A 22,591-nucleotide genomic window follows, 5' to 3' on the forward strand; every position below is an offset into this window, starting at 1 on the left:
ATCAGTAGGGCAGAGAACAAAATTCACCTTTAGACCCTGAATAATTAGGGGAAATCCTCCAGGAAGCAACAAAGGAATGTGTCTGTGTATATACACACATACCTTTGTTCCAACAGTGTGCGTTTTTGAGCCCAAACCCATGAAGACGGTATCTGGCTGCAGTTCAGGAAGCTGCAGCTGAACTCCTGTAATCATAGTTCTTCAAATGCAGAAAAACAATAATAAACTTACTTTATGGACTACCATGAGTTAGGTTTCCAAGAGCAAGACACTGAATTCATTGCAAAAAATGGGCTGGGGGTGGGGAGAGGGGCCTGCTGAGCTCTTTTTTCAATCTTGGCTACCCTGAATTAATTCAGGGCTGCTGGCCTAAAGAAAAAGCTCATCTGCCATTCACTACTAGAGAGGAAACAGCAAGACTGAAGAGGAGAAAGGTGACTTGGCTTGGGAGTTGTCATGGCTGCCTGGGTAAAAATATGGAACATATGATGACAACATATATATGCAGAATAGGAGGGCTGGGTGGGTAGAGGGCATTGCAGAGAGTGGTGATGTGTAAAGGAAGAGCTCAATGGGACCATGTGTGTGCCCTAAGGAGAATCGGAGCAAAAAACTGCAGGTTTTTATATGGTTAACACATTCTGTACACCTAGTTAATGGTTTGGGGAAACAATATTTGCTAGCCGCTTTTCTCAGAATATCTATACTGTATAGAAGATGGCAATTACATTGGGATGGGGTTCCAAGGATGGGGTTCTCCCGCTGCCAAACAGGAAAAACCTCTAGTAACTTAATGGAATTACTCTCATCCTGTGGGAAAGCCTTTGCAGGAAATGCTTCCTTGTACACTACTAAATAATGCTTTGGTGTCCTCCAAGAAACCCATTTGTCATCCACTGGGGCTCACCAAAAGCTGAAATCTCTGGCTCTTTGTTCTAGCTAATTTTCCCCATTCCTCTAACACCCACACAGTCCATTCTTAAGAGATTCTTCTGGGATCAATCCAGTCTGCTCAGAGTGAAACAGAACCTTCTTTTCTGGCTGTTGACCTGAGGTTTGGCTTACAGTTTAACCCTTACAATGCATATTCTCCTTGTATGCTAGATAGTGGCACTGGGAGTCTGTCTTCTTTTATCCTAAGATTTGCCTCTGGGTTCAGTTTTGTCTCCCAGACTATTTAGCAATGTACAGTAGCTTGGATATTTTGGACAATGTGCTATCAGTATGCTGACTACATCCAGCACTGCTTCTCTGTTTCATTTGATGCAAGCGAAGCAGTGATATTGCTTAACAAGTGGTTAAAAACTAGTGTTTGATTGTATGAAAACAAGTACAGTGGTACCTCGGGTTATATGCGCTTCAGGTTACAGACTCCGCTAACCCAGAAATAGTGCTTCAGGTTAAGAACTTTGCTTCAGGATGAGAACAGAAATGGTGCTCCGGCGGTGCGGCAGCAGGAGGCCCCATTAGCTAAAGTGGTGCTTCAGGTTAAGAACAGTTTCAGGTTAAGTACAGACCTCCGGAACAAATTAAGTACTTAACCCGAGGTACCACTGTAAACAAAAGCTTGGTTCAGATAAAACACATTTGCTCATGCTGGGTAATTCAATAAACCAGAATGCTGGTGGTTTTACCTGCTGTGGATTAAATCACTCTCCTTCTTAAGGAATAGGCTTTTTATATATTTTTTCTAAATACTCAGGGACTAGCTGTCATCTAAAATGAAGTTTTCAACTTCATCTGCCATGGCAGCTGTGTTCTCTCCTGGAAAAAGAGGGACTCTTCAAACTTGACACTTCCTTTTGTACCTAGATTCTAAATGAGACTACTGCACTGTACTCTACGTGTGGCTGGCCTTGAAGACAACCTGGAAATTTCAACTGACTCCAAAAGCACTTGCACTCTATGCCTGAGGTGCTGAAAAACTCAGTTCTTTTTGAAAAGGAAATTTCTACGCTAGGATTCTGGAGCAAAGGACCATTCTAGATTTTTGAAAGAGTTTTATTTCTTCTTTATGCAACCACCATCTCTAGGCATCCTTCACCAATCATTACATGAAGCAGATTACACTCGTAATAAAATCCATCCACAAGCAAACTTGTTTTCTCATGCCTACTTATCAGAGTAGCTTGGAAGCCAGGTGATGCTTGCTCACAGTGTCAAAACAAAGAGACAGATCGTGAAGGGGTGATTCCTGTTGAGTTTTGTAGCCACATCCCTTTTCAGTTGCTGGTGCTGCAATCTTCCCCTTCCCCTTTCATAGCTCCATATTTTATAACCACCTCAGAGAAACCGACAGCTGAGGAAAAGCCAGCTCAGATGACAAAGCAATGAAAGAAGCGGGTGAACTGGAAATGCAGCAGGACAAATATCAGCCACCTGCCTATCAGTGACAGATTTGCAGGGTTTAGCCACCAGCTGGGCGTCCCGTCCCCCCCCCATCAGCTTTCACCAGCTTTGCTTGCCTTTTTGCTTCTTCCACAGCTGGGGCCCCTCCATCCTCTCGCTGGATAACAAGGCACCTGCTCTTTTCCCTCAGCTGTCCAGAGTTTCCACCACCGTTTCAAGCACATCGTAGTGGTTAGGCAAAAGCAGTTAGACTTGCACGTTTCTGCTGCTCCTAAGAGAAAACACAGCATAGCACATGACACCAAAATAATTTTCTTAGAAGCACTATATTTTTAAAATCTTTTGCTGAATGGTGGGGCATGGATCCGTGCTGGTACTTATCTCTTAAAAGTGTGGCTGAATGTTCAGATTGCAGTCAATATTTTGTAGGGCTCATGATCAACCACATCCTACACAGCAGTCATAACAGCAGTGGGCACACATTGCTGGCTTAAAATGCAGCAAGGTCATTTTTTCTGCTGGGTTTTGAATCACATGTATACGTGATTGTGTTTGCAAGTCTCCTACACCAGTGGGCAGGGGGTGGGCCCAGATGCCTTCATATGGTTTACATTTCAAATTGGATCAAAGCTGGTTGGGGGGGTGCATCAAAACACATTACATTCTCAAAAAACTTCAGGATAGATGTGGATCGTGGCTAATGTCATGTGTTCCCAGTGGTGGGAGTGCAATGGATGCAGAGGAAATGTGACTATGTACACAGCTACTGGGATGAATTATGTAGACCCCTGTGCAAATTTCGGTGGGTTTTGTGTTAGAAAAATGTAATATTCATGCAATAAAAGCATAACATTAAGCATTTAATACCCATGCAGGTCTTATGCAAAGACTACTAAATAATAGTCAGCCATGAACAGCTGCCACTAAACCACCTTTAAATTGCCATTTTAGTGATAGTGCTGGGAGACTTCTGGCCACGCAGATATTGCCAACCATGACAAGTTTTTAAAGCACTTGGAGAGAAACTGTTTTGTCTTTGCTAGAAGACTAAGTCACACTTTCCTACAATAGATGCTATTGCCTGGAATTCTGGCAATTCTCAGTGCCAACTGCCAGAGGCTGTTCTCTTCCAGGGCTCTGCCCGCATAAATATAAGCATAAATGACTCCTAATGAAATTAGATAAGGGAGGCTGGTAATTTGAGAATGAAGCATGAGGCAGATCTGGGAAGTTCATTCAATTCTCAAAATCAAAAACAACAGTAAATCAGAGTCATCTGAGTCAAACAAGCATGTAGGAAACAGTGCACTATATTCTTGAAGCAAGGATGACACAGCTGTAAAGGGACAGCTGTTGATTTTTTTTCCAAGCAAATGAGTGTGTGCCCACCTTCAGCAACTGCCTGAAACAAGAACCAGCTTTGCAAAGGAACTTGGAGTGAGGCAATGCTTAACGGTACTTTCCAAGCAGTAGGAAGTTGAGTGTCCTTCTGTTCTGCTGTAGGCCTTCAGCTGCTGCATGTTAACTGAGTCGCCTCGTTATTTCCAGCTTATTGCCAAGAGCTGCACTCATGCTTTTGTAAGAGAGATTCCCAGATCCTGTGATGTAAGCAGTTATGACAGAGTGAAATAACAACCCCTTATCATGACTCAGGTATTGTACTGCAGCTTTGGGGATACAGCTGACACATGATAATACCTATCTCATGGTGTGTAGGGTCACCTTATAAACTGGAGTCTCCAGACTTTAAATGTCTAGGAAAAGGGGGAGGGCAGGTGAGGAGAGGAAAGCAGCAATAATATGGGAAGGAACTTTAAACTGGGGTTGCTGAGGAGAATGGCCCAGAGCCGTGCAAAGACTCTATTATTATTACAGATAGGTAGCCGTGTTGGTCTGCCATAGTCAAAACAAAAAAATTCCTTCCAGTAGCACCTTAAAGACCAACTAAGTTGGTCTATTATTATTATTATTATTATTACTACTACTACTATGGCTCTTTGGGATTGGCCATCCATATTTTTAGTGGACCAATACCTGGTGTTATCTGTTCTGTCCATTTTCAGCTGTATTGATGGCCAGGAGGGTTATGCTGATTTAATTATGTGATTTTATTTTGTTGTAAACTGCCTTGAGCTGTGTTCCCTGCACTGGAAAGGCAGGGTATAAATTCTCTCAAATTTATTACTAGAACACAGATGTACTATAGCTACAAGAAATTTCAGAGCATGATGTCTCTGTCTGTACTCAATCCTCCAAGCTGAGTGCTGAATTCTAAAATGTCCTCTGCTCTCTTGGCTGGAAAAAGTGCCAGGAGGTCAGCCTCCGCCAAATATTTCAAATGGGCACACCAATAATATTTTCTGTTTGAGACCTGCCTATCAAATGCAATGTCCAGTTTGGAAGTGAAATGTTAGGTTCAGGGAGAACCCACTGCATGCAGGAGGAAGTTATGAATGGGACTGGAATGAAGAGCCAAAAAGCCCCTCCATTTAAGCAGATAGAAGTGCCATGGTACACAGAGTGGCCACTTCCGGGCTGTCACTATTTTCAGGTGGACTTCAATCACATTAACACAATCCAAGTTGTGCAGGTTGAATTAGCTCTCCAGGGTGATTTAGTACTCTTGTTCAACAAGCCTACTTCTCCCTGCCCCTGCTCCCCGGACTTTTTGCCATAAGGAAACTGATGAGGAAAGTATGGGATGACAGTTACTTGACATAATGTCATATAAGCTCCACAAGACCAAACCAGAATGGATGCTGAATAAATAGATAGCATTGTCTATCCTCCCTGCAAACGTCGTGTAAACAAAATCAGCATGACTGCTCAATAAACTGGTCAACTTGAAGCGACCAGTGACAGAAAACAGTGTTAAGGAGCAGAAAAGAAAGCATAAAGATTTAGAGGAGCATTTCAGGAACAAATCCTAGCTTGTCCTGGGATGCCTCTTATATGCTTCATTTCCCCCAGCTCAACAGCCTGCCACAAATAAAACTGAATGAAATGGACAGAGGCCATCTTTCTTTCTTTTTTTAGGGATCACAAATCCAAACATTACCATAAATGCCGAAAGCATCTCCAGCTCTGTTACGTTGTAAAGGGGTGTGTGAGATGAGGAGCAGGGGAGGACGGCACAAGCAGAAAGAAATGTATGAAGTTAGAGGAGAAAAGACAATCACACCAAAGAAATCCAAAAAATGAAAATTGAGGGGAGTAAGTTAATATCAACATGAAAACAGAGACTGTTATGGTGAGAACTGAAGAGATTGGCTCATTGCTAATTTAACAGGATTATAAATAAATGAAATCTGGTGCCTTTTTTGGTAGCTGCATTGACTGCACGATTCAGATTATTAGAATAATGATAGCATGAGTGTTGTGTATACAGACAGTAATGACGGTATCTTTGAATGGAGAAATACAGCTATGGTTTTGTTTAAACAGCCTACAAGCTATATTTTCTCCCCCCTCTCCTTCAGTCCACTGTTAAGTACTAAGAGCATGTGTTGTGGATGTTGGGTAGTGTTTTCCCTTTGGCCTTTTAGTCAATAATAAACAGCATAAGAGCCAATTGCAAGCTCACGTGTAGCAATGAAGCTGTTGTGTGTAGTGTAATAATTTTAGACCAGGGGATTTCAATGTATAGCTGGCCTCTCTAAGTATAGAGGGAACAGATGTTCAACCCCTCAAGAAAACAATAAAGATCAAAATGAAGGCAACAGTTTGGCTAGTACAACTAATTCTTGTTTTATGGCCAGGAAAAGGCAGATCAAAGAAGAAAGCAGAGAGCATGGATAAAACTGTAATGGCACATGAAGTGTGTATTATCAGTCTTGCCACCCACATTGCAGTCAAAATACTCTCCCCTGCTCTCCCGCTTCAGATCACTTGTGCATCCCAAACTTCACTAGCAAGCTTATTGGCTCTCCATGTTGGATGCTTACTGTTACAAAGTCATACTGTACTACAGAGCTTTCCAAACCTTTCATGTTGGTGACATACTTTTTAGACATGCATCATTTCGTGGCACAGTTATTCAGTTTTACTAGCAAAACAGTGGTTAAACTAACCCCTTTCCATTTTTATTTATTTATTTTTTTGAATAAACATACACAAATTTATTGACGGTTGACATAATAGATAGATAATTTAAGGATCTTTACAATTTTACAATATGCAGAGAATGACACATGTTGGAAAATCAGAGAGGAACTGAGGGAAGTTTCGTGGGGGTTCTAGGGAGGGGGGGAACTGGGGGCGGGAAATGAAGATGATATGTTGTGATAATTTGTTCTGTAAAATTCTTAATAAAAGTATTTTAAAAAAATAAAAATCAAAAATAAACCTCTGGTGGCACCCCCTCTCCCTAGTCATCATTCATGTGAGTTTGGTCTATGAGTTTGCAAGGGCACAATTTATTTTTTCATGCACTATGACACCCGAGCGAGCGGAAACGCAAGCTTCTCAAAAGTCCCAGCTAACCACAGGTCTCCACCCTCGCCTTTCCAGCCACGAGAGGAGCACAGGGAGCGTTCACGCTACACACTGCAGCCGATACACTAACGTGTCACGACACAGTTTGGAAAGCTCTGCTGTACTACATGTCCTTGTCCAGGCACGAACCCCCTTACTCTTTTTCTATGTTGCTGTTTGTCTTGCTACACTGCTGTAATTATTGAGAGGTATAAAAGATTAACAATAAATCTCCTTAAAATACATAAATTGAAACTGTGTGTGAACACAGTTGACATATCCAAGACAAGGAGTGGTATCTGGGACCATATCTTGTCCCCTTCCCCCAAGAGAAATGACACCCTGGAAGCACCAGGAGACTATTGCTTACACTAGCAGGGCAGTGGGTCAAATCCTGCCTAGGAAGACTCTTGCTCTGTCTACAATTTCAAGAACCATGCTTTTATACTGTAATATTTAAGAAGAATTTTCCATACAACTAGCTTAAGAGGTATTCAAGAGTTGCAAAGCTGCAACCCACATTGTCCACAGCCACACTAAGGATATGATTAACAAGCGTCCACAGTGAACTGTCAAAGATGCTCTCCTAACTGAGCAAGTGAGAAGATCTTCTGCTCTCTTTCCCATAGAACATTTTTCTCCTTCCCTTCCCTTAAAAAGCCTTCTGCTTGAGGGTCTTGCTCAAAGAGCTTGCCATCACTGACTTCAGAGCTCAATGGGTGTGGAATGCTGCTCTCCAGGGAACCTAAGTGCTAACCCTGCAGTTTGCCTTACAGTTTACATACAGATTCTTAACCTGTTGCTTTCAGTATTGTGGGGAAAGGAATGCCAAGCCCAGAGCACTTGTGTTTGGAATCAGGGAAAGGAATGTAAGCTTGATTCCTTGAAGTGAGCCTCTTGGGGTGGCACTGGAATAGTTATGGATGCTTGGAAAGCAACACAAAAATGTTAATTTCCAAGCAAGAATGGGCCCCGAATGAGGGGTTGTCTCTGTGTGTTTGTGTTGAGGAGGGTCATGCCTCAAGAGAAGAAATTGAAAGCATGACACATAATGTAATGCTTGGGATGAGAGCATAAATCTTGCTGCAGCATGGCTGTACTGAGCTATGGGCAGGTGCTGAGCTTCCCGCTGCCACCACCATGATGAAGCACTGCAACCCACAGCCCCCTCCCCAATCCGCTTTTATTGCAGGCCTTCATATAATCTTATCCATATGTATTATGTTCAAATATGTCTTATGTTATGGAGCTTAGCTCCTGAAATGCTGCCAATACACCTTTGTTCTCTTTATCTGCTGTGTCCCACTCCCATCCCACTTCAGTCCTGGTACTCACTATATGTCCCAAGATATACCTTATGGGTGTCAATCTATATTATGTGCACAAATGTTTTCCAGTAGCTAGGACAAGACCTTGCTGTGCTAAATTTCATCTGTGGCTCTGAGCAGTGTTAGAAACTGAGATATGAAAGCTAGGAGCTAAATGGCACCTTAAACCTAGGTTAGGGGCACAACAACAGAATGTCCAGGCATGATTTTTATATAACAATACAAAGCTGAAGATGAATGAATATTCTGAAGAGGGTCTCTTTCCCAGTCTTCAGAGAGTAGTTGGAAGTGGAGAGGCAGGAAAAGGTCCTTTCCTTCCACTCTGCAGTTTTAATCTGAAATCTTAGGTGCACTACTGTGCCCAGAGCTGAAAAACTGCTCGCACTAATGAAATTCCCTGTCACAAAATGCACCTAGAACAATGGGAGTTTCGAACACTGGCTCTGAGGTTTAAGCTGTTTTCATAAACAATGCACCAGTTTTTTTGCCTCCCCTTCCTGCATCTGCAGTTCAGATGTAAAAAACTGGATGGATAACAATATATAGGCTAAATGTCCATCTGAATTTAAAGTGTCTTTCATTCACTTTCTATCCATCAAGCTTTCTGTTCCAGTACGCAGTATAGAAAGGAATCAGTCTAGTCATATCTGCATGGGCCATTTCTTTAAATACTGTTCCCTGTGCTGTTTATGATTTAAACTAATAGCAAAGGAAATTGTGCTAAGAAGAACTGCTCTTATATCTTGGCTTATTCTTTCAATCTAATTGGTGTAAATACTCAGTTCAAGTTTGTTTTCTACAGCTAATGAAGAAAACAGGACAAATGTGATAATATGCAGCCCTGCCTTTAAGACCAGGGCATCTGGCTTTAAACAAGACTCAGATTCTGTTAAATCAATTAAGCTTTGACTCTCCTAGACTTTGGAGAAAGGGCACCTGCACAAATAGAGTACAAACAGCTCTTCATAATGGAAAAATACAAACACCAAAGAACACTAGGAAAGCAGAGCTGGGGGGAAGCAGCAGACAAGACGGCTTTGGGAGCAATAGCAGAATGTTGCTAGGGACGCCACTGTAGAGAACACTGCGCTGCAGGACTGAACTGAAGCCAAGCTATTTTTCCATTACCTTGGCCCAAAGTCATGATTAACCCTATGACTTCCCTGTCTAAAACAATCTCTTTCAGTACAGTTGAGAGATTTTGATGCTTCAGGATAGGCACTTTTGCATCCCAGCTAAACCACAAATGTGGAAAATTATACTCATAAGAAGGCATACTGTTTCATGTGTTTTTCAGCAACCACAATTTTCTGCAGAAAGGTTGTGGGGTTTTTTGTACCAGAAGCACAACCTAGAGGGAATAAATTCACACTCTGCCCCACACTAGAGTACACATTGTTGGGGGGGGGGGGAATTGCCTGAACAAGTGATTGTCTGTACATGATACAAGGACAAAATGAATTAAGACAAGTCTGGCTGTTGAATCATCACATATCATAACGCCTAGCAACAAACAAACAGAAGGAGGGACTTTTTGTGTCAGGTCTTCTACTGGAGGCTTATTGTATGCTTCTTACTGCAAATACTTTTCTGAAGAAGCTAAAACAACTCATGAATTCTGGAAGGAATGGTAAAATGTTCCATTCTGTTCCAGTCATAACACTTTCTGAAGTAATGTCAACTGCTGTCAAAATAATGTATATAAACAGTTTGAAACAAAAAAAATGGAAAACAAGAACTATTCTAAAATAATATGTTTTGGTTGACTGCAAATAAACTGTCACATAACTTCCTTGCTTTCTTTCCACTGCCAGAGGGAAAAAGTTTTTATATTCCTTGGAGCTTGTCTTGCCTATTAAATAATAAATGTTGTTACTGAATGTTTTATTATTATTTACATCATTTCTATACAGTGGTACCTCTGGTTGCGAACGGGATCCGTTCCGGAGGCCCATTCACAACATGAGCAGAAGGCAACCTGCAGCGGCGCGTCTGTGCACACACGGGTTGCGATTCGCCGCTTCTGTGGATGTGCGCAACATCATTTTGCGTGCCTGCGCGAGCAGCGAAACCTGGAAGTAACCCTTTCTGGTACTTCCGGGTTGCCGCGGGACACAACCTGAAAAAACGTATCATGAAGCAAATGTACCATGAGGTATGACTGTACTGCACAATGTATTACAAATATCTAAGTGGTGTATAGAAAGCTGAAGTGACAACTTAAACAAGTTGTGGTCAGTGTGGGAAAGCAAAATGTAGATAGACCTTTCATTTGATTGAGCAGGGCTCCTCCTTATGTTTTAAAATCTCTTTTGCTAAAGCAAATGGAAGGAAATCTGTGGTGATAACCTTTTGCCAGGACAAATAGAAAGGCATCGGTTTTGATAACCTTGCTACAACTTTTGGAAGGTATAAATCTCAGCAAACAGGAAAAGAGGCTGCTTTTGTTTTGCTTTTTTGCAATTTAGCCTTGAATGAATTTAACAGCAATTTAGCCTTGACTTCTTGCTCAGAAAATCAGCATTTGTAGCTTTTTCTAATTTCCCCCAAGCACGCACAAGACGGATCAAATTTCTTACTAGGTTTAATTTAAAACTTGCCAGAACAGGTTTTAAGACCCTAAGTACTGAACAAGCATTTTTTAAAAAAGAAAAAAAAAGGTGATCAGTGCAACCCCTCATGGTGGGCCAACAACCAAGCATATATGCTTGCCCTTGTAGCTAAAGCACCTCTGTCACAGGTAAACAGCACCCAGACATTGCAGGTGTGTGTGTGTATAGGGCTGTTGATGTGAGAAAGGAAGCATAATATGTGGTGAACAAAGAATAGCCTTCAAACTGAATTAGGTTATCAGGTCTCCTGAGGTTCAGAGTACAGAACTTGAGTCCTCAAGGGTAGTCCTTGTGGAAAATGGAGCACTACTTGGGGAAGAAAGCTCATGCCATTCTTAATGTGGTATAGGCAATTGACAGGGATGCGGGTGGCGGGTGGTCTAAACCACCGAACCTCTTGGGCTTGCTGATTGGAAGGTTGGCGGTTTGAATCCCCACGACGGGGTGAGCTCCCGTGGCTCTGTCCCAGCTCCTGCCAACCTAGCAGTTTGAAAGCATGCCAGTTCAAGTAGATAAATAGGTATCATTGCAGTGGGAAGGTAATCGACGTTTCCATGCGCTCTGGCACTCGTCACAGTCCTCCGTGCACCAAAAGTGGTTTAGTCATGCTGGCTACATGACCTGGAAAACTGTCTGCAGACAAACACCGGCTCCCTTGGCCTGAAAGCGAGATGAGCACCGCAACCCCATAGTCGCCTTTGACTGGAGGAAGCTCACTGGATGTCCATTCCCTCCCTCTTAGCTTAACCTCTTAGCCACAGTCTTGTTGTGGGGATAAAATGTGGGGCGTAAGAGAGCAATGTAGCCCCACCTTGAGCTCCTTGGAAGAACATGATATAACTAGATTGAATTTCGTTTAAAAAGGCTGAAGAAAGCAGGATCACTATCTTCCTTCCTGCTTCCAGAGATCATTTGCTATGCTATGTGCATGTTCACCTCTCAGTCAGTCTATCCCACAATGAGAGGAATAGAGAATGCCAGGGCTGGAACAAACTGTGGAGATATAAAAAGATGGTTTATATTTATGTGGAATTTCCAGGCTCACAGGTAATCTACCTCAGGAAACCAATTACTGGTAGGAGAGACTGGGGGGGGAAGGGCAGGGAGACAGCTGTTGATTCCATGTCTTGCTTGGGGGCTGCTGAACTAGACAGGCCTTTGTGTTAACTTTAAAAGTGCATAAGAGACAATTCTGCAGGGTGGGGATGCCATAATATATGTTTCTGCTTCCTTAATCCAATATTTAACCCTCAGCTTCCAAAGTCTCTGAAGCAAGGACTTTTTAACAAAGCAAGCATTTTAAGTCAATATTTTTCCAGAGTTCCCTTCTGCATTGGAATTGTTTTGAATATTTTTTTTATTACTTGTTTGCCACCCTGGGCTCCTTTGGAAGGGCAAGATATCAATGTAATAAATGCATCTTGTTCCTGCCTACTCAGAAGTAAACCCCAGGTTTAGAGGGACTTACTCCCACATAAGCATAGCCAAGGCAGGGGGACGGGGACAACTGCCCCCAATCAGTAAAAATCATTGCAAATCAAAACAAATCTTAGGTTCTGCCCCCCCCCAAACAAAAGCCCCCAGGAAAATCCTAGCTATGCCGATGTACTCCCAGGAAAATGTACAGCCTAAAACCCCAAAACCTTGGGTCAAACTTTGAGACCTGGGTAAGGACCTGCCCCCCCAACTTTTAAACATTTACTGAAGACTTTTCAATTCCATCAGGCTTATGCAAGCAATTAAAAATAGGTCCTTTCACAATAGTTAGCTGATTCTTAAACATTTCGTGTTGTTTTTAATTGTATGCTTTTGTGTATCACTGGTGTCTGATGTTTTACATGGGGCAAAGAAAGGAAAAGCTTTGCACAAAGCAAAATTACTGGTTTCCTCTGGATTTTCCTTCTATATAAAACAAACGTGTTGTTTCTCTCACTCTATTTTGTTAATAACAAAATAGCACCTTCAATGAAATAGCAGAAAGGATTCCTTCTTCACTTTTTTAAATGCTACAAAAAAATCCCTCCCCCCGAAAGTGTGGGGGGCGTGGAAATGAGCTCCTTCCTTCGGTTTGCAAGCTGAGCTCCTTTCACAAAATCGTGAAATTTCACCTCAGATTTAAAATAACAAAAGAATCTTTTGTCTACACTTGCCCCCCCCTTTCAAACGAGGGGGAGAATCCCCTCAAGAAAAAAAGGCGGGAAAATTATACTCCCCGTCACAATAATACACTCTCCTTTTAAACGTGGGACCCCGCCCACCACAGAATCACGTGACCTACTAACAGTCGGGCAGCGTCTATCCTCCCTTCTACTATTATCCTCCCACTGTATTGGGGCGGGGCTTCCCCCTCTCAACGGCCTCGGCAAAGCCACGCCCCTTCGGCCGTCTCCGTCAACCGCCCAGTGGCGTTTTTCAAAACTGCCCAATCGTGGCACGGAGGCGAAAAACAACAACGACGACGAGCAAATCACGCGCTGGACGGTTAAACGTCCGTCGGGTTCCCCTGGGTTGATTGGCCGCGGAGCGTTGGCCCCGCCTACCAAAATGGCGGCGCCCATCAGCGCGAAGGTAAGAGCTTCGGATGCAGCGGCGAGTGGGAGCGATTGATAGACTTAACGTGATCGATCTCCCCACCTTCCTTATTCCGCTGCTTGCAAGTAAGAGAGGGGGACGCAAGAAGGTGGCAACGGTTGTCAAGGCGAGGAGTGGGTGCTGTCTCCTCCCCTTGGGGAAGGGGGCTGCGGAGGGAGACCCACCCGGTCTGGGCTCCAGTTCCCTAAGCTAACTTCGGAGACCTTCTTCAAGGAGCCCCCTCAGGGGGAGGGGATTTCACTGGAGCCTTTCGTCCCCTCCCCCCTCCCCTGCATGCGTCCCTAGTACACTAGCGGGCATGTCCTAGCTTGCCTCCCTCGTCTACTGTATCCCCCGCTTTTTCGCCACAGCGGACTGATAAAAATCTCACCTTTCGTCTGATGGGGGTCTCCCGTATTTTCCCCATGCAAATAAAAACACGCTCGCTTCTACCCCTTTTGCTGTCAGCATAATCCTTAAATAAAAAGCTCAGCAGGAAGAAAGAAGCTCTCACTTGTAGCATATGGGGACATTTGCTTAGATCTCAATAACTCTCAGTGAAGTGAGAGTATTTTTTTCTTGTCAAGTGACTGATTTAGGAGCCAGATGTGCTCCCTTCGGAAAATGGAACAGTTGCTACATGGTCTGAAATAAATACTTTGTATATTCAAATTGGAGAGAGACGTAACTAAAAGCAACTCCTCTTCCAAACTGGGCATTCCTACGAATTTTAAAAGAAGGGATTAAGCCTCAAGGACAAGGGAGCATCAATGTTTGTCTTCAGTGCACTTTCCATCTTGATGCCGAAACAGTCCCTTATTTCATAAAACTCTGAAATACGTAAAAATCCATTCCTAGGATACTGGGACCTCTCCTTTCAGTCTTTTGGGAAGCGTTGCAGCTCCCTTCAGTGGCAATCAAACTCTTGTCAGTCCAGTTATTCCTATTTTTGCCCACTCTCCATGTGGAGCTCCGCTATGGATCTAGTGTTTTTGGTTATCAATGGTGTGGGAATGATTTTGGACCTCTTGGTTCTCTTGCTGGATGTCAACTTCTTCCTCTTTTCCACACTAGTGTCCTTCATTGTCTGGCTCATTGCATTTGTTTGTAGCCTGCCCAATACCTTGGTTGCTTGTGTGATCCACTGCTGGAATGGGATTACGTTATCCTCGCTATGCATAGCCGAGGCATTATATTATTTGACTCTGGGCTCTGTGCACACCATCGTCAACATGCTGCGGGGCTTCTTCTCCAGCATGGAGAGCTTGAAAGTAGTGGGCCACCTGTTCACCCACCTGACGCTTAAAAGCAAAGAAATTATGCACCGTGGTTTCTGGAACCTGGTTGGATCCGGCCAGTCACTTCTCAGGCAAGTGTGCGAAGTGTGTGCCATCATCATGAGCCTTGTGGCTTACTTCGTCAACAGCATCATCAACATCTGCCTCATCGGAACCCAGAACCTTTTCTCTCTGGGACTGGCCCTGTGGGAAACTGTTGTTGGCCCCTTTCTAAGGGTCACCGATATTTTTGCAGCTTTTGTTGCACGGCTGTCCAGCAGTGCCATCGCTATGGCCATCCTCCTGTGGACTCCCTGCCAGTTGGCGTTTGATCTGCTGGCCTCTGTGAGCAAGCTGCTGCTTAATGTTTTCTTCCTCAACCTCTATGGTTTGATGCTGCTGTCTGTGATTCTTGCCACCAGCATCTTAATCCTCAACCCTCAGCTGACGTGGACACTGGCAAGCCAAATGTCTGGCTATTTGAACACCATGCCTTCTTACCAGCGCCTGCTCAGAGACATGCGCCGCCTGTATCAGATTGTACTCTTGTCATTGGAGATGGTTTTGAGCTCGCAAGCTTGGCGCAGGTTAGCTGACTGGAGCCTCCAGATGGCCAGCTGGAACAGAGGTGGCAGGGGAGGAAACCACCATGTGGAACAAGAGCAACAGCTTTTGATTGAGGGCAACCAAGAAAGGCCAGGAGGACCTGCTGTAGTTCAGGGACCAGCTCCTCCTGGAGCAACTCATCCAAGAAGACAAGGACCACCTGTGACTAATCAGCAGGCTGTACCCCGTGCTCGCCAAACGTGGCAGGCAGCAGCTCGAGGCAGCAGGAACCAGCACAGAACAGAAGATGATCTGGAATCAACTACACAACGGAGTCTGCAGTCAGGGCAGCACTTGCAGCCTCCTGGTGAAGGACCAAGCACATCACATGCCAAACCTGCAACAAAAGAGCAGCTTAATGCTCTGGAGGACGACGATGACCCATGGCTTCTTCTCAAAGAACAAGAAGAGCGGAAGAAATGTGTCATCTGCCAGGACCAAACAAAGACAGTTTTGCTACTTCCCTGCCGGCATCTTTGCCTCTGCCAGCAGTGCACTGAAATCCTGCTTCAGCAGGCCATATACCAGCGCAACTGCCCACTTTGCCGACAGATGATCCTGCAGACTCTCAATGTCTACCTGTGACCTATGTGGAGGGGATAGCTTTTTCCACATTCCTTCAAGCTTTCCATGTGCATTGGCCAAAGCATGTGGGGCTGCTGGTATTTTGTACCTGCTGCTTTCTATGGCAGCTGGTTGACAGCAGCTTTATGCTGATCGTTGATATTGGCAATGGCTACCCTTTTTATTTCCAAAGAACTATTGCTAGTCAGTGCAACTAGGAAAATACTGTGGATGGTTTCTATGCACCTCTGTTTTCATTTTCTTGTTGCTGCCACTAGCCAATCACAGTAGTCATCTAGAACTTTGCTGTTGCTAAAGATGCTGAGCCATCATGTTGAATATACAAAAGTGTGGCTTAAAAAAAACAACCGGTAAAATGTCAGCCAGAAGCTGACAAGTAATTAAGGTAGATTTCTGGTAAGGAGCTACCTGTTGCAAAGAGAGCAGGTGCTGAAATTGTAGATTTTTTGGCTTTCCTATAACTTAGCTTGTAAACAACAACAACAACCCTTAGCAGGCTTGTTTGGTAAACACTTGGGAAAAATATGTTAATCCTTCCTCCATTCTTTTACTGGGGGTATGAAACAATATTCTCACCCCGGCATTTCTTTCTAGAGCAGGGGAATGTTCCTGGACTACAGCTCCTGTAATCTCTGACCATCAGCCATGCTGACTAGGCTGATGGGAGTTGGAGTCCAATAATGTCTGGAGAGCCATAAGTTTCCCATGTATGTTCTGATAGTGAGACTTCAGCAACCTGAAACTGACCAGTAGGCCAGTTTCATGGTTCTCTTCAGAATATTGTCTAGTTACCTTAACATGTATTTGTGCATTCTGTAGTAGGAAAGTTCATAATTCCAAGCACTGGTGTGTAGATTTCTGACAGGTGCTATACATAGAAAGCCTCACTAATTTAGCTTGCACTTTTAAAAACCATGCACCCCAGAATTCCTACTTTCAAGAAGTACTTCCTAATACCCAGTGAGCATCTTTTTGATGTGTAATTTTGAAAGAGCTGTGGTAGCACTGTCATTTCCCACCCCCCTCCAGGTTTTCTGTGCTCATTTGTTTCAAGACTTCATATAAAAAGCAAGTTGGACACCAAATGTGCAGCTGTGGAGCACAGAGACACCACACACAGTAGTTCACTAGCAAGCTGAAGTCAGGATCCTCTTGTCTCTGCTGGCATGTAACTTCCACAGGTCACCTATGCAAAACTATTACATTCCAGCTTTATTGCACAACTGATTGATTGATATATATTTTCCCTCTTTGGGGTCCAGCTGGGGAAAGCTGATGTAACCAAATATAGTCGTAACAAGTGGCAAGCCTCTTATCAACAGTGCTGGAGACTGCATGGTTTGACTCCAGGCTCTGGTGTGGACTGATAATAAGATAAAGTTTTTTATGACTACTTGTCTGGGTAAGATTTGAACAGGGTGGTGACCTCAGTAAGAAAGTCTGGCTCTGGATCTGATCGCTTAAGTCCGGAAGATGAAACCAGTCTCCCAGGTGCAAGTAACATTCGTTCTAGAAGGAAAATTATGAAAGTAGGAAGGGACGTAGGCTAGAGTGGTTTGTTTTGACTGTTGCACTTGGCATAAGAGTAACCTCTGGGCTCCCTTTTTCCCCAGACCTAGTCAGAAAGCATCCATAGCTCTGCGTCTTGGAAATTGGGCACGAGAGCAAATCCAAAAGCATAGAAAACTCAGTGAATAGCTGCTGCTAATCGTCATCTCTCCTGTGTCTAAAATGTGGAGATGAGAAAGACAGATAGTGGTTTACCTGCCTCACCTGCCACCCTGACCAGAGCCACCTGGTTTCTTGAATGTTTAAACTGGGGAAAAGAAAGCTGAGAGGTAGAGGTATGAAACCCTGACAAGTTTTATATTTGTTGTGTTCTTTTGAGCTTTCTAAATTATTGAAAGCTGTTCCTAGTCATAAATGGAGCGCTGCACCTGGGCCAGAGAGATTTTTGCAGCCTTGTTGAAGCTGTGGCATAATGTGGCTTGATCCTGACTGTATAAAAGCACCGGATATCAGTGTCCTTTACAGAATCGTTTTAATAGCATTAGAATGTGGCTGGCACCCTGGTCCTAAGTGTGTGCTTTGAAGTATGCCCTGTTGATTTTAATAGCGCTTACTTCCCGGTGAATATCTCTTTGTAACAGATGAGGTCCACAGCTGAAAGGTCAGGGTGTCATGAATTCCACCATCGTGACCTTACGCAGCACCCTTTGCAGCAGACTTGAGCAACGCATCCAGGAGACCTTGCCTTTCGTAACACTGCTCAGTGCCCTCTGGGAAGGTTGTTCAACCCTCACCCCCAAATGCTTCAGGGGCTAAACTTCACTTTGCAAAATGAGAATGAAGACTGGAATCTCAAAGCAGATTTTCCCGTCCTGAAAACTAGAGTGTCTACCTTGTTGAAACACATTGTCTGCTAAGTCAGATGCTAAGATTTGAGGACACTTGGTTTGAATGTTGCGGGGGTACGCAGTGTGGGGGGTTGCAAAATCATATTTTTTTCAGTTGCATTGTAAAAACGGGACTATTTAAAACCCTCCCAAAGTGTGGAGTTTTGTTTTTTTAATTGGAAAGTCTTCTGCATTATGTTTTAAATTTTCTTTTAATTCAAACCTTGCAGTTAAATCTGCACAGTGCAGCTGAATCCTAACAGAGCATTTGCCAAGTTCCTTGGATTTGAGGGAGATCTGTGGCACCACTCTGAATGATATGATGTACTCTTGTGTGGAGCCAAAGGTTTGGTAGCTGAAAAATGGATTTGAGCAAATGCTAAACTGAGTGCCTTAATGATGGCAGGTCAGAAAGGAAGACAGTGCTGAAGGCAAGCTAGCTATAAAGCTAACAAACTCAAGTGAGCTTGTGATTGTGTGTGTGTGTATATATATGGGATCAAAGAGAGTTTATATAATCAGTTGAATCTAGACAGTCAACATGTGTTACAAGGTAGTAGGACAGACTGCAACTTCTGGCTGCAGATGGGTGATTCTATTTTTGTAATCCTCTACATAACAAAACTTTCTACAAGTTAAAAACAAAGTAGCACATCAGAGAGGGGTTCTTGGTCATCCTTCTCCTTATTATTTACAAGTAGAAAGCTAACAAATTATTATTATTATTATTTATTTGGAGGGGAGGGGAGCATTCAGTAATGTGAACCTGTCCACCTGCAGTCTGAATCAGTACAGACTCCTCTGCTCTATAGTTCTGCTAGCATAGACCGGAGTTTACACGCACTGATTTGTACTGAGCAACTAAAGAAATGTGCAAGTTGGAGAACAACCTAATTTAGAATAATATGTGATTCTCTCTAACCATCCCATCCCACCCCCCAAAAATCTGTATCTGAGGAGTTTTATTCCAGTCTTTCTAAGCAGTTAGATGCGTAGAACTGCACATTTTGCAATATTTTTTTGGGGGGGGTGGGGTGGATGGAGAATTGAGCAGGAACAGAAATGTGTGGTGTTACAGCAAAGGCCTGCCTACTCTCCTGTGGAGCTAGCTGCTCACTCCTGATCTGTGCCTTGTTCAAACTGCTGCCCACTCTCACAAACCTTCCGAGTGTTATTTTATAAGATGAAGATGAAGATGACGTGCAATTGCCTTTTATCCAGTACCTGCTCCGTTGTCTCCTCTTTCAGTTGTCCTTCTTGCTGCCTCTGGAGGGGCCTTTTGGTTTGCTTATGTGGTAATGGCAAAGTCTATTCTTTGCACTATGTAAAATGATTGTTTGCAAATTAAAAGGAACCCTTTTCACAAAATCAGCTCTTCCCACTGTTCTTTATAAACAATTTTATTAAAAAGGGAAGGCACTCGAGGCCTCTCCTTTTTGTTTATTCCATTTACGTTTTCTGGGCTGACGTGTCACCGAAGGAGCCTAGTGGCTCTGGTGGAACTGAAGAAACTGGATACAAATCCCACACAGAGCCACTAAGTGGCCTTAGGTAAGTTATTATCTCAGCTTCAGTTCTCCAGCTACATGATACAGTTGAAATGAAACCTTCTTTGCCTTCCACAGGCAATGCAACCACACTTTTATTTCCCCCAACTTTGAGGATGAGTAATTTAAAACATATCACTTGGGTAGCATTTTCTACATAATATACCAGCTTATGTGTGAAAGTCTAAATGAATGAGGTCCAGAACTCATTGAGGGCAAGTCTTATCTCATGAAGACGTCCAGAACTCATTGAGGGCAAGTCTTATCTTGGGTAACGTTCTGCAGTTGGTATTTTCCACCTCTAGATTTAATCCTTCAGTCCGATGAGGTTGGCTCCTTATCTGCATTCTGACTTGGGGCTGCTGTGAGTTAAATTCTAGCAACCACTTCTGCAAAGGAAAGTCCCTTTTGAGGCACAGCTGGAATCTTGCCAGGCCAGATCGTTGTGGTCTCTCTGGCAGCCACTATGATTCCCTTCACGAAGTTCAGCCAAGAAAGCAAAACCTAAATCGAGTGACTCTCTCACCCTGGAATCCTCCACTGTAGAGAGGTAGCTGGATGGGCTTCCAGAGCAAGCTGGGAAAATGCTGATTAAGAATTTAAAGAATGCACCTGGGGTGATGATAGTGGTGTTAACATATATTATGAATGAGCTGTTTTTCTGTTAATAACAGTAAAAGCAATTTGCAATCGATAATAACAATGAATACTTAAAAGAGTGTTCAAAGTGCTTTGCAGATGTGGGATGATGCAACAACCCTTTAAATCAGGTTGGTATCTTCCAAAATTTCAGAGGATGGTGTGAGTGAATGGGCTGAGGCTGAAAGACAAGTGGCATACTTTTATAGCTCAGGGGCAAGTTACTCATTTTTATTTATTCTGTTTATTGAATTTCTACCCACTTTTCCTCCCAAAGGAGCCTGGGGTGGTGGACATTACAGACAGAAACATGTAAGGAGGCATCAGCTTTTCATAACTGAAAAGCAGCCACAGCTGGCTGTGATTTTGTCTTTTCATGCAGAGGATGTAAATAATGCTTTTCCTGCTGGCTATTTTTCTCCCGTGTTAAATGATTCCAGGTGAGTATTTACAATAGAAAATGTTCACCTAGATCAGATCTAAGGGTTTAGCAGCTTGGGAGGGAAGAAATGGCTGTCGGGGAGACAAGCAAGTGGAATGGATGTACTTCAGTGTCAAGAGTAACAGCTTTCCATGCAGAAAGTCCCAGGTTCAATCTGGCATCTCCTGGTGGAGCTGGGAAAAGGCTCTTGACCCCGGAGAGCTGCTGCTGGTCAGTGTAGACAATACTGAGCCAGGTGGACCAGTGCTTAACTCGGTATATGACGCCTTCCTATGTTCCTATGAAGGGACGCGGGTGGCGCTGTGGGTTAAACCACAGAGCCTAGGACTTGCTGATCAGAAGGTCGGCGGTTCGAATCCCCACGACGGGGTGAGCTCCCGTTGCTCAGTCCCTGCTCCTGCCAACCTAGCCATTTGAAAGCATGTCAAAGTGCAAGTAGATGAATAGGTACCGCTGTGGTGGGAAGGTAAACAGTGTTTTCGTGCGCTGCTCTGGTTCTCCAGAAGCGGCTTAGTCATGCTGGCCACATGACCTGGAAGCTGTACGCCGGCTCCCTCGGCCAATAAAGCAAGATGAGTGCCGTAACCCCAGAGTCGGTCACGACTAGACCTAATGGTCAGGGGTCCCTTTACCTTTATGTTCCTATTGATAAAGTACTCCCTTCTCAGCCTTACCCAACGCGGTGCCCTCCAGATGTTGTTGGACTCAAACTCCCATCAGCCCTAGTCAGTGACCAGGGAAGATAGGAATTGTAGTCCAAAACATCTAGAAGGCTTGAGGGGAAGACTGGCTTAAACCAATATAAAAGTGACAATAAAAACAATATACTCAGCAGGGCAAAAAATGGGACTAACTGCCTCTAAGGAAATGGTTTCTGAAATAGAGTGAAAACAGCCACCACCTGCTTTTGGATGTCCAGTAATGAGGGATCTAGATGGGCATCTGAAAATGAATAATTCCAAGGGGTGAATGGCACTGTGGCGAAAGCACCAAAGACTGGATTGTTTAAGGAGATTTATATTGCAACTGGTGCATAATTAGGCTTCCTTAGAACACCACCTTTAACAAAAAATATTCAAAGTTGCTATGTCTCATGCTTTCAGAATTTTTTTTTTAATATGCAAGCTGTGGAGGTGGGATTTTCCCTTATTCTGGTGTGATGTGAAGAATAAATCGCAATGGCAATGCAGAGTACAGAAACCTGATGCAGATGGGCATTGTGGTTTTACAAAAGGAATGGAAACGTTTTTACCAGTTGAAAAGTTTCTCACATAAAGATCAGTAACAGGCAAGACAGTCCCTGACATCAGGCTTGCTTGCTATCTGAAAGACAGAACCCAAAAGGAAAAGGGGATAAGGAGGAAAGAAGAAAGAAAGAAAGCCCAGACCAGCCATAGGCAAACTCGGCCCTCCAGATTTTTTGGGACTACAACTCCCATCATCCCTAGCTAACAGGACCAGTGGTCAGGGATGATGGGAATTGTAGTCTCAAAAAAAGCTGGAGGGCCGAGTTTGCCTATGCATGGCCCAGACCTTAAAAATCTCAAAAGTTCTCAGAATAACTAGCTTGACTGGAAAGAGCTCAGGGAGAGGAGGAACTGAAGGAGTGGGGTTTGCTGCCTTGTCTCATCAATTCCTCTCTCGCTGTGAGGTGATGGCTGAGGAGGTCTCTTCCCTCCTTCCTTTCCAGTTTTACCCTTCTCTCCATAGCTTCTTTGTTTTCTGTTACTCCAGTCCTTGCTGAAATAAAGACCAAGCTATATGAA

At 43.7% G+C, this 22,591-nt stretch overlaps 1 protein-coding gene and 1 long non-coding RNA gene across 4 annotated transcripts; one reads left to right on the top strand and one right to left on the bottom strand.

The window, feature by feature from the left end:
- Positions 1–3,043: 3,043 nt before the first annotated feature.
- On the bottom strand, positions 3,044–13,246 carry LOC309357721. Of its 3 annotated transcripts, none has more exons than XR_014163195.1 (3): positions 13,045–13,246; positions 11,699–11,755; positions 3,044–3,947 (listed from the first exon to the last, which is right to left on the bottom strand). It is a non-coding gene; the product is annotated as an uncharacterized lncRNA (long non-coding RNA). The 3 variants fall into 3 exon arrangements; XR_014163196.1 differs by having other exon boundaries at positions 13,041–13,246; XR_014163197.1 differs by lacking the exon at positions 13,045–13,246 and adding an exon at positions 12,871–13,012.
- Positions 13,247–13,273: 27 nt separating this feature from the next.
- On the top strand, positions 13,274–19,565 carry RNF26 (ring finger protein 26). Its single transcript, XM_081889915.1, has one exon. It carries the CDS (start codon positions 14,296–14,298, stop codon positions 15,799–15,801), a length of 1,506 nt encoding a protein of 501 aa, XP_081746041.1. The 5' UTR covers positions 13,274–14,295; the 3' UTR covers positions 15,802–19,565.
- Positions 19,566–22,591: the final 3,026 nt, after the last annotated feature.

The sequence above is a fragment of the Podarcis melisellensis genome (genome assembly GCF_964234715.1).
Source record: "Podarcis melisellensis genome assembly, chromosome: 15".
Lineage (NCBI taxonomy): Eukaryota > Metazoa > Chordata > Lepidosauria > Squamata > Lacertidae > Podarcis > Podarcis melisellensis.

Coding starts and splice junctions, on each gene's coding strand:
- RNF26 (XM_081889915.1), top strand. CDS start 14,296: ATGTGGAGCTCCGCTATGGATCTAGTGTTTTTGGTTATCAATGGTGTG.